At 44.6% G+C, this 12,246-nt stretch overlaps 1 protein-coding gene across 5 annotated transcripts in view; it reads right to left on the reverse strand.

The window, feature by feature from the left end:
* Positions 1 to 12,246, reverse strand: part of CDK14 (cyclin dependent kinase 14) — a 537,492-nt gene that overhangs the window by 135,312 nt on the left and 389,934 nt on the right. For all 5 annotated transcript variants that reach the window (XM_024577248.4, XM_045185274.3, XM_045185273.3 and 2 more), the window contains one exon: positions 6,975 to 7,038. In XM_024577248.4, coding sequence (XP_024433016.2) covers positions 6,975 to 7,038 — 64 coding nt within the window. The remainder of the gene's footprint in view (positions 1 to 6,974; positions 7,039 to 12,246) is intronic.

Consider the following 12,246-nt stretch of genomic DNA (forward strand, 5'->3'; position numbering starts at 1 on the left):
ATTAAGTAAAATAAGAGTTATTTGTGCATAAGCCCTGTGTTACAGGACACTCGAGCTGATAAACTACTAAGTAACTAAGGGGCAGGGGGCATATACAGTGTGGACATGGGGACAGAGGGGCGGTTCATGGCCTGGGAGGGACGGAGTGGGTCACAGCAAGAATTAATCACGCCACACAGAACTACACACAACTTAAAACTTATGAATTGTTTATTTCTGGAATGTAATGCTTTCGAGCGTCAGTTGACCACAGGTAACTGAAATGCAGAAAACAAAACTATGGGCAAGGAGGGACTGCTGTATTTTACATTTTTAAGTGGTTATCAAGATTTTTGGCCATTTCTTATTTTCATATTATAGCATTGGCCCTATCTATGACTTATCTCAAATCCTTGGTCAGCTATGGACCTATGGGGGAAAAAAGTCCCCATGTCTATGATATAACTGCCAACTGGGTAAGAATAACTTCCCCCCAGTCAGGACTTGCCATTATAGGCCCCTGTCAACCCAGAGCTGTAGGCAGGGACTCTAATCAAGAGCAACTCATGCTGGAGATGAAGCCTCTTCCATCTCCTCGATAGGTCCGTGACTTTTTGTAGCCAGTAGGTCCTTTTGAAACCATAAAACATCAATCTCTTTCTCTTCTCAAAAACCCTCCAATGAATCTTCTCACACTTCAAATAAAATCAGAATTCCTCACCTTGGCCTTTCAGGACCAGCCCCTCCGAATCGTCCCCTGCCCTCTCTGTGGTCACACTTCTGCAGCCTCACTAACTTGCAATTTGTCTGTTATCGGTCTCCCCGCTGGCACGCCAGCTCCGAAAGGCAAGGGGCTTTTCTGCTTTGTGCACGACTGACCTGCAGCACCCGTGACCTGTGGGCACCGGGCGCCCGGAAGCACCGCTGCTGCTGACTGAGGCGAGGCTTCTGGGTGTCCACACTCTCTCCCCGGCCCGCAGCCACCTGTGACCGCCCGCAGGACTGTCCACTCAGAAAGTACAACAGTGCCGACAGTCTGTCCTTCCTGCATGCTTAATGTTTTCATTTTTGTACTTCCTCTGCTCTACGAAGTTCACGTATTCCATATATTTATTTACTAACTAACTGGCTTTTTCAGTATGTGGCCAAGTTGAAGAAGACGCTGGGTGGGGGGCGGGGGTGGAGAGTCGGGGGGAGAGTGTACAATGTCCTTCCTAAGCTTTGGGTCAAGCAGACCCATAGGGTTTTGGCAATAAAATCTGAGATGAATCAGATATTTACATAATTTTTGAAGTCCATTTTATAACCATCATATAGTTATACTCTCGCACATTCAGATGTAACCCATGAGCATTATGGCTGCTATCAATCAATTTTAAAAAGACATAAAAAATAAAATCAAGACATAAAAAAAGGTTCTTGAGGTAAAGCATAAAGGACAGTGAAAAGGAGGTACCAGACAGAGAATGCTGTGTAAATGTTACAAATTATTATTTTCTAGTTACATGCCTTTCACAGCTTAAAAGCACTTTTATATCAGTTGTTCACTTAGCTCAAATCTTCTTAAAAATAGGGTATAAGTAAATAAAAAGCAATAAAGAGAATGTAAAAACAGATGATCTCATGTAATTTCTGTACGCATTCTGTGAGCCGGAGAGAGCAGATGTGACTCCTCTGGAAGCGTGAGGAGGGTGTCTCTGTGTGGCCCCAGGTGTCCCCTCACCACAGGTGCGGCCTGTGCAGGACAGCATCACGGCTCAGAGACGCCCTGTTCTCACTCGTCCTGCACTGGACATCCCACCCACCCATGTCCGCGGCTTCCACAGCTTTTCCCACTTTCTCAAAGATGAGGGGAAAGCCCAGGGTGTGACGGAGGCTAAGGGCTCACTTCCACGGCTGCCAACCGTGGACCTGGGCGGTTCCCACACCAGGTACTAAGGATTGCACATATGAAATTAAAGGTCCCCAGAGGGCATTCTGGGGTCGGCAACTTATTGGAAGCACAGATTTAAGGGCCTTAAGAAGACGCAAGTGGAGGGTGGGTTCTAGCGTCTCCCAGAAGATGCAGATCTTTGCCAGGGTGCCACAGGGCAGGCCGGGAGGAGCCCGACAATTCTCCCGTGTGTGTGCTTCTCTGTCCACAGTCAGGGAAGCTTGCTTAGAGAGAGGTGTGGGCAACTCCAGGCTGGGGACTTGAAAGACCTGGTTTTGATTTTTGGCTCTGCTACGCATTGGAGATGTGGCCTTGGCCAAGCCCCACAATCTCTCTGAGCCTCAGTTTCCTAGTCTGTAAAATGGGATAATGGTATTAGGACAATAAAATTATAATGGTTCGGAATTATTTTAAATACCAATTGAGATAATGTATTAAATTGCTTTGTAAATAGTAAAATACATAAGAAAATGTAAACTGTCATCACCACAGCGATAGAGGGAGGGAAGAGGGAGAAGAAGGTAGTAGAGAGAGGGGGACACGCCTACTTGTGACACCATAAGCCACACCACCATGAGGGTGAAGGAAAAGAAAGGAAAAGGCAATCAGGTGCAGAGAAGGAACAGAGGCACATCCCATTTCATTTAAGGGAAATTGAAGTGGAAGTAACGATGGACGAGCAGCAGCTCCCAAGTCTGGGCTCACGGTGTGCAGCACACACACACTTCCACACATGCGTGTACGTTACTTATTTATTCTATGCAGCCATGCTCTGTCCCAGCTGCTTGGCTGCTGTGGGGAAAAGCTGAGGGTAAGGAATTCAGCACCAATGTAAGAGCAGAAGAGGATATACACAGGCTAAATACTACTGAATAAAACACAGTTGTCATCTAATTGTCTTTTAATATTTTAACAGTTCTTCTTACAACATTGCTCCAGTTTTGCTCTACTTTCCAAGGGAAAATCACATTAAGTTCTGAGCTGAAACAGAGAAGCTGAGAAGGTAGATAACTGAATTCATGGCACATTTTCTCACCTCCACCCTACATTCCTGTCTGGTCTCCTCGAAGGTCTCCCTGCCTCTGCCCTGCCCCCACTCTCGGCACAAGAGCCAGGCGATCTTACCAAAACCCCCAGATCATGCACTGTCTTGACTGAAACCTTCCAGAGCTTTCTATCTAATTCAGAGTAAATGATGAAGACCACTAGTAGCCCCCCAGATCCTTCACGACCTGCCCCAGCCCCTGTTGCCTCTGATTTCATTTTCTACCCCCTTCTTCCCACTTCAGGGCCTTCGTACTTGATCATTCTGCAAAGTTCCTCCCTCAAATATCTTGATGGCTCTTTCATGTCCTTCAGTCAAATGTCATCTTTTCCGTGGGGGCTTCTTCGATCCCACTTACAATTTAAAACTGCTAACCACCCCCTTCCCTGGCACTTCCTGAACCCATTTCTTGCTCTGTTTCCTTCCACAGGACTCTTTACCACCTACACTATTGCCGGAGCTGCCTGGTACCCTCCCTTTGGACAGCTTGCCAGCAGTGTTCAAAGTTTAACCATATATTATTTATTCTTTAACCTTACTTCTGGTCATTTATAATAGCAAAATGCTAGAAACAACCCCAATGTCGCTAAGCAGGGCATAGGGGAAATCCCCACAGCGGAAAACAGTCGGCTGTAAGAGGAGAAGGGAGCCCCACCCGCCCCCTCTGTGCAGTGACATGAAAGCCCTACCAGGCGCATGAGTAAGAAAAGCAAGGCCGAAAACTGTGTTTAATATGAGAAACACTGTCTATCTGTCTGTCTATCTATCTATCTGTCTATCTATCTATAAGTAATTTCGTACAGCTGCATGAGAAAAGGAACATAAGAAACTAATAAAATAAGCCTGAGGTGGGGGCATTGATTCTGGGGAAGAGGGCAGATGAGACGAGTTGCACCTTTTAACATTGTTTGATATCTTGAATTCCTTAAATGTATTACCTGTTCAAAAATCAAGCAGATCATGTCTATCAATCGCACCCCTTGCTATTTGCCCAAGGGAACGCAAAATGTATGCCCACCCAGAAACCCGCGCATGGATGCGTATAACGGGTTATTTATTTGTAACCGCCCAAACTTGGGGCAATCGGGGTGTCCCTCAGCAGGTGAATGAACATCCAGACAATGGAATGTTTGGCTTTAAAAAGAAATCAGCTATCCAGCCACAGGAAACATGAAGGAAACTAAAATGCACGTGGCTAAGTGAAAGGAGCCAGTCTGACAAGGCAACACCCTGTACGATTCCAATTGTGTGATGGCCTGGAAAAGGCGAAGGCACGGAGACAGCAGAAGGACCAGGGGCTGCCAGGGGCTGGGAGCAGGGAGGGGTAAAAGGGGGAGCGCGGGGGATTTTTAGGGTGGGGAAACTACTCTACATGACACGATCACGGTGGATACATGCCATTTTACATTTGTCCAAACCCACAGACTATACAGCACCAAGAACAAATCCAAATGTAAACCATGGACTCTGGGTGACACTGACATGTCCACGACCACCCAACGGTGTGACAAACGTACCACTCTCGTGGGGTGCAGAAAATGGGGAGGCTGTCTGCCCATGTGTGGGGCATCTGTACCTGGGAAATCCCTGTCCCTTCCACTTAATTTTGCTATGAACAAAAACTGCTCCAAAAAGTAGTCTATTAAACAAAAGAAAACAAAACCAAGTATGGCCTCACGGCTCAGACTTTTTTGTTTCCCCTCAGAATTTCTGAGGCACTCCTGGGGGTAAGATAAGGAGGTGAAGAGTCGGAGTAGGACAGTAGGACAGACGGACCCTACCACTGATACTTTCTCCTCTGGGACTGTGCGTCTTCTTCCCCTGGAGTATGAGGTCCAGGTGGCAGAGACTAGAACCCCCAGGGGGTCTGGTTCCTGGGCTGCATGAAAGGACTCACAGACTGGCTTCCTTTGCCTCAGTCTACTGTCTTCCCTTGACCCCTCTCAAGCCGCCTCAGCAAGCATTTGTCACATCTCCTCTCATCCTCAAGCCCCAAGCCTTGCCCACAATGTCTTCCTCGTCTGTCGGCTCCCACGCCTCACACCTCACCTGAACACGTTATTCTTCCGGATGCCCACTGCTGGTCTATTGTGTCTGTGGTGACACTTGTCCATGACAGTAATGACTAAACTCATATATCCTGACTTATATATGTCTACCAGAAGAGTCACGTAAGTAAGGCCTGTTTTAATCAGTGTAATTCGGGACCATAAACATTCGTGGAACACCAAAATATGTATTACACGCAGTCGCTGATCTCATGAAGTCCCCAATCTGTTAGCTTATTTTCCACATCATGTTACCTCCCAGAAAACATTTAATAAATGCTTTTGTATGTTGTTAATGAAGATGAGTTGTATGTGCACCAAAATAAACAAATTACTAGATGTGCTCCGGGGCAGAAACTTGGCAGGCCAAGTGACCACCTTAATTGTTCCTTTCTGCGGCCATCTTTACTCTTCAATTTTGTTCATACTCTCCTTTGTTTTATTACTTTTTTCAATTTTTTAAATTGATTTTAGAAAGAGAGGAAAAGAGAGAGTGAAATAAAGAAACAGAGAGGGGGTGGAGGGAAAGAGAGAGAGGGAGAGAGAATACACTGCTTATTTACGTATTCATTGGTTGCTTCTTGTATGTGCCCTGGCTGGAGATCGAACCTGCAACCTTGACATACCAGGACAATGCTCTAACCAACTAAGCTATCTGGCCAGGGCCCTTCGTTTCATTTCTTTAGGGCTTAATGTTTCAGATACTAACATGCGGTAGCTAGCCTTCTTTAAGAGCCACATTTGGAACATTTATAAAGAGCTTTTGTTCTCACTTAGACTCCTGAGGGACAACTGGAGTAGTTAGAGGATGATTCTTGCGTGGTTAAAAAAAAGAAGGGAAAAAATCCACCGAAATTGTTAAGTCACTATAGTCTTTTAGAACATAGAAGTTATTTAAAAATCTCAGTAAAAGTACACAGAGTCCTTGGGGCACTGAAGAAGATAAAAGAATTCTCAGTACACTACACTTTCAGAAGAAAAATATTAAGAGTAAAAATAGTTTCCTAACTCAGTCATTCTTTGGGACTGATAATTTATTCCTGATGGTTCCCCAAAAGAGGGGAAGAGGAGAGAAAGAATATACTTGGCTCCTGCAACAGAAATTATTCATAGCCCTTTTCCCTCATAAAATAATGAACTATTAGATCTCCCATAAAATCCCTTTCAATAATTTTATGGTGGGTCTGCATTTTATAATGCATGTTTTGTAACCAAGAAAATTTTTTAAACACCAAGAGAATCATTTTACAATAATTCATTCCACTGATTTTTATTAAATTTCCAATTCCAAACCTTTCATCCCTCCTCTAAAAGTTAAATAGACCAAGTTTGAGAGTCTTCTGGTTAGTGTAATTATTAACATTGAAAGTTTCTTGACTGCCACCTACTGGTGAGAAATAAAGTGACAGCTTATTTTTATAAATACTGCATTTTTCTCTCAGATTTTCTGGTTTGGGTGTTTAAATATTTTACATTAAAAAACACTGAATACTGTACAATAGGACACTCAGAACATTTCATATGTTTAAAGTCAAATTAACTGACCATAAATTTCTAGTTTTTAAAAAAGAAATGAAAATGTGACGTTTTCCTTTTTTACAATTTAATACTTTTCCTAGTCTTAGAACAAGAAATCACACATTGTTGTACCCCAATTTAAATTTTGTTTTCATAGATATGGGTGCCAGTCTGACTGACGATAATAGGAACGCTGACTTCATGAGGAGCCTGTCAAATGAAACGCTGTACCTCCCTCAGAATGAAAATCTCTCATCACGAGCGATGTCATTTATTTTATCTTTACAGACAAATAAAATGTGGAAATAAAAGGACAAGTCCACTAACAGGTGGGATACACAATGGCAAAAGTAACCAGAAATTTTCAAGGCAACATATTAGCTTAACACATTTGTACCTTCAGCCTTTGCATATAGGAAGCCCGCAGTCATTTGTAATTAATGAAACATACCTGGCTTAAAGTGTGGCAGAGAATGAACTCCAGGCCAAGTGTCCTCATTTGGCGTCCCAAGAACCTAGTGGAGAACAGGAAATGGTGGAAACAGACTTATTATTTCCAAAGCACTCAGAATTCTCCAGTGCAGAAAACAGTACACTGCATATGATGAAACTCTGAATTTTTTTTTCCATTATAGTGTGCCAGGAATTTTATTTCGGGAAAAAAACAAACCCGGCTAAAGAGCCACCCAAGATGAATGTCTGTGTTTTAACAAGTGCAGCCGAATGGGGTAAGACAAGTTAAATCGGCTGCGTTTTATCAACTCCAAACTTAACAAGTAGGTTTAGGACTCAAACGATAAGCTCATCTTCATGGAACTGAATAAGGTATGTCCCTGTCCCTCATGATTCTTTCATGAGCTTTTGTCCTTCACGCCAGCATCAGATGTCTCGTCGGCGAACAGTTCTAAGGATTCTGTCATTGCTCATCCCACACCCTCTGTCTGAGCATCGTTAAGTTTCAGAGAAGCAGGACAGACAGCTTGGGAGGCTCACGGTTTCTACTGCCACGCGCTCATTACATTTAACATCTTCGATCATGTGATTTATAGGTTCCTCGTCCCAACACACTGTTCTCTCCAGACCTTTTCCTTTCTTCATCCACACGTCTACTTTCTTTCCCTGCGTGCTCTTCTCTCACCACAGCACTCGATCTGGTTAAAGGAGTGAAAGGCAACCCCAGCTTACACAGAACTGGGCACACTCCATTTGAATTTCCAACTCCACCGTCTATGACTGTTACACTCAAAGACCACAGCAAGTCACCGAAAGAGAACAGTGAGGTCGAACGTTTCAGAGCCCAGCCCCTGGAGTCTGTCTGGCACCCCTCCTTACTTACTAGCTATGGGACCTTGGGCAAGAAATAACTGCACTGAGCTTCCACTTCCTCTTTTGTAAACCGGAGGTGAGAACACTACCTGGCATGCAGCATGCAAACACCATGTCCCTAACAGATGTTACCCAAAGCACCCACATAAAACGGGGTCAGGTGAGGGAGGGGCTGGCCATGTGGGAGAATCTCGTCTGCCTACTTTTTCCACAGTGACTCCTGGTCAGGGGAGTCAATGCCACACGTTCTGACTCCAGCTACCACGAACCAACATGAACAGTGGGAGGCTAGAGAGGGCAAGAGATAAAGCCAGGAGCTGGCAACACGGGAGGAATGGCAGGTTTCATGGGAGGGAATGAGGCATATTCACTTCGCCTCTGAGGGTTAGCAGGCACTTCCAGGCAATATGGAAATAGAGAGCTCTGATTATTTGTGCATTGATTTTCTGAGGGGACAGAGATGTCGAGGAAAGGATGGCACACACAGCGAGCGTGTCCCTCGCTGCTTCCCATCTGGGGAGTCGGGGTGGAACACACACATTATGTTCCTCACGGAAACACTGAATCTGAGTTCAGGGGATCCAATAATACAATTTTTCTTTAAAATTGTGGTTGGTTAATTTTGCAGGTACTAATCAACAGGAACATTAATAGCAGATCTACATAAACTAGGCCACACTACTGAGGGGCTGGTGGGAGTGGGAAGAAGAACTGGAGAGAGGGCTGGAAGAGTTGTGAGACAGGGAAAGAGACGCAGCCGCTGGGTCTGACATGAACAAGTGTGACAACAGTGTCTCTGGAAAAGGCACTCCCCCTTTCTTTTCACTAACTCCGACCACGGTTTCAAGAGGGGGAGACAATTAGGTGTGCAGACAGCGCACACAGCTCATCAGGGAAGCTCTGTGTGGAGCTCACGCTGAGTTCTGACGAAGGACAACGGAGTTCAATGCTATTAAACTTTAGCAGCTAAAGAGGTGAACTTTCAGCTCAAAATCACGACTTGATCACAATTAATCCATCAATATGAAACAGACACTCCGAAGGTTTTGTAAACACCGAAAAGTCCAGCCAGAAGCTGAATCTCATTCTCTCACTGCTAATAAAGGCACGATTGCTACCCTGACTGTGTGTTTCTACAATGTCTGTGTTAGTGAAACTTTTTTATAGGCACTATCCTCATCCAGATCCAGGGCTCTGTTTCAAAGTGATTATCACACATCATGGCCATCTCATAAAATTTATTTGCAAAGAAGAAATATATGACTTTGTTATGAGTTACTACAGCACTGACTGATGAGATTCCAGACCTCAAATTCTCCTCCTGCTTACATCTCCTGGGCTACTGGCACAGGAAATACACGCTGGACAGCTAGTGGGCAAAGGAAAAGAAGAATTAAAAGTCAATTCTGCTTTTTATGAAAGCCAGTTTGGGAAAGACAATTTGGGTAAAACACATGGTTAGAGATGATAGGGTACTTGTGCAATAGAGAGGGGGTGTGTGTTGGCTCTGATGTCAGCATTGCATTTATATTAATCAACTAAGAAATTCCACAACCACCATTCTTTTAAGTTAGAAAGAGGTATTCTCTAAAAGCCAAAAAACAGTTTTTTGCAAATAAAACAATGAAAAAAATTGCACCCAGTGTGCCATCAACATTTAAATTGTAGTTACCACATCTGTAAATAAGCATCCCAGGCCTAGTTTAATCTTTTCTTTTTTTAAATCCTCACCTGAGGATGTGTTTTTGTTGCTTTTAGAGAAAGAGAGAGAGAAATGTCAATGTGAGACAGAAACATCAGTAGGGTGCCTCTCATACATGCCCTGACTGGGGATCCAACCCACAACCTGATCAGGAATTGAACCCACAACCTTTTGGTGTACAGGATGATGCTCCAACTAACTGAGCCACCTGGCCAGGGCACGCCTGGTTTAATCTTAAAACAGCATGCTCTGATACACTCAAAACTCTTCTACATAGTCATTTAAGCACTTCACCTTAAACCTGTGCTGTGGCTTGTACATCTCCCTGTTCATTTATTGGTTCATCTCTTCACCAGGCTGACATTTTCTGTGTTTGTCACAGAAGACAGAGGGAGGGGGCTGGGGCTCTGCCTTGAGGTGCTCCTACTCTGCGGGGCAGATGATGAACGGGGGCTGTGATGACCCATCTTCAGTAAGTGTTCTCTCAGACGGGGAGGGATGGGAGCGCACAAGGAGGGGGGTGCTTGAGTCTACCTGAGGGCGGGCACTCAAGCTACGTTGGAGAGATTCTTTGTGCAATGGGCGAAGGAACCCTGACTGGTGGTTGGCCAGGTGAAGAAAGGGTAGGAGTGACAGGATAGTATTCTGGTTAAAAGGAAAGGTTTATGTCAAAATACCTCCTTGAAATACCCATGCTGCTCACGTCCCCGAACCTCCTCACTGGTTTCCTCTCCCGGAATATCCTGTTCCTACCTGGTTGGGGTGACTCCTAGCTCTGATTCTCACTTCAGCTCACCGTTCACCTTTTCCTGAAAGACTTTCTGGATTCTCTGGTCCAAGTTACACATGGTGATCTTTGTGATCTCTGAGGGCTTTCTGCAGACTTTTGTAAGACCTACCCACTGCCTCGTCATTGTTGGCTTACTTGTCTGTCTTCTCACTGGACCGTGGACCGCAGAGTGGCGACCATAATGTCTGTCCTTGGATCCCTAGTGCCTGCCACGTGCCGCGCACTCAGTAAATGTTGACTAAATGCATGAATGAATGAATGAATGATGTTTCTGGTAACAGTGTGAAGTTTGGTGTGACTCAACTGTAGACCAGGTTATAGGATGGGAGGCTAGGGCCAGATTCAACTCCAAAGAAACTATATTCTGTTTCAGATTTTCCCAAATTACAGGTCCCATGACCCACTGGGGATTGTAAATTTCATTCAGTGTAACATCAGCACTTTTCAGAAGAGGAAATAAAGAGAAAACGTCAGAGGGCCACACACACGGGGAGGACACGCAGTGCTTTATGAGACTTCTGTTCAGGTTGCACCTGTGCGTATGTGAACGCACACTGTGGGTCATGATGTAAAATGCGCCTCTTACCACTTCAGAGCCATTCTGTGTGGAACAAAAAGCTGTTAGCTGAAATCAAGAATGCAGGCGATAAGGTGAGTTTGAGGGCTGGGCAATGAGTTTACTTCTGGGCCTGTTCCACGTCAGAAATGCCTGCAGGTCAAGATAGGGATACGTAAAGGGCAGTCGGAAATACAGACGTGGATCTGAGGAGAGGGATTTAAGATCCAGAAAAACACGTGGAAGTTTTTAGCACACGCAGCAGTAGAAAACCAGGGCCAAATTCCAGCAACAAGATGGCCTTCCCCGTAGTCACTTATATCCAGTTCCCAGAAGACTGCCTCTGTGAATTCCTGACTTCTAGTATCTGTTAAGAAAAACAAAAGAGGCTCTCGCCTTCTCAGTAAGGGTTTGCACTGCCTGGCCCCCATGGACTAGGGTCTAATGCCCTCAAATTTACGCCCCAGACTTATCTATGTGTCAACAGGTACAGCTAGAATCTCACCAATCGTGACGGCCCCTGTGAGGGGCAGAGGAAGACACAAAGAAAAAGGAAAGGGCTCTCTGCTAAAACATTCACTTTACAAATTCTAGAGCTCAGAGTTCAAGAACTGCTGTTTGTCAGAAACATACATTTACCCTTCTAGATTTTTAAAATCTTTATTGTGTTTTTTTCCATTACCATTTAGTTCCCTTATACTCCCCTCCCCCCAGCAATCACCACACTGTTGTCCATGTCCGTGAGCCCTCTTTCCTGTTTGCTCAGCCCCTCCACTCCTAACTCCCTCAATAACTGCCATCTGTTCTCTATGAGCCTATCCACATTTTCCTTGTTAGTTCATTTTGTTCCACATGAGCGAAATCATATGGTATTTGTCTTTCTCCGACTGGCTTATCTCACTTAGCATAATATTCTCCAGGTCCATCCATACTGACACAAAGGGTAAAATTTGCATTTTTTTTGTGGCTGAGTAGTATTCCATAGTTGTTTTATCCACTCATCTACTGATGGACACCTGGGCTGCTTCCATCACTTGGCGATTGTAAATAATGCTACAATGAACATAGGGGTGCTTATTTTCTTTGGAATTAGTATTTTGGGTTCCTTTGGATATATTCCCAGAAGTGGGATTGCTGGGTGTACCCTTCTAAATTATTAACTGTTCCACTAATTCTCACATTTGCTGGTTTTTGCTTTGGCCCAGGCCCTGCAGCTGCTAACGTGAGTCCATGGGTTTTCCCTGAGCAAAGCCCAAAGTGTAAGCAGAACAAGGGATGCTAACAGTTCTTCCTGGACCAAGGGGTTCAGAAAATATCAAACGCAGAGAAAACTGGGCCACCCAAGTATG

The sequence above is a fragment of the Desmodus rotundus genome, chromosome 6, assembly GCF_022682495.2.
Source record: "Desmodus rotundus isolate HL8 chromosome 6, HLdesRot8A.1, whole genome shotgun sequence".
Classification (NCBI taxonomy): Eukaryota; Metazoa; Chordata; class Mammalia; order Chiroptera; family Phyllostomidae; genus Desmodus; species Desmodus rotundus.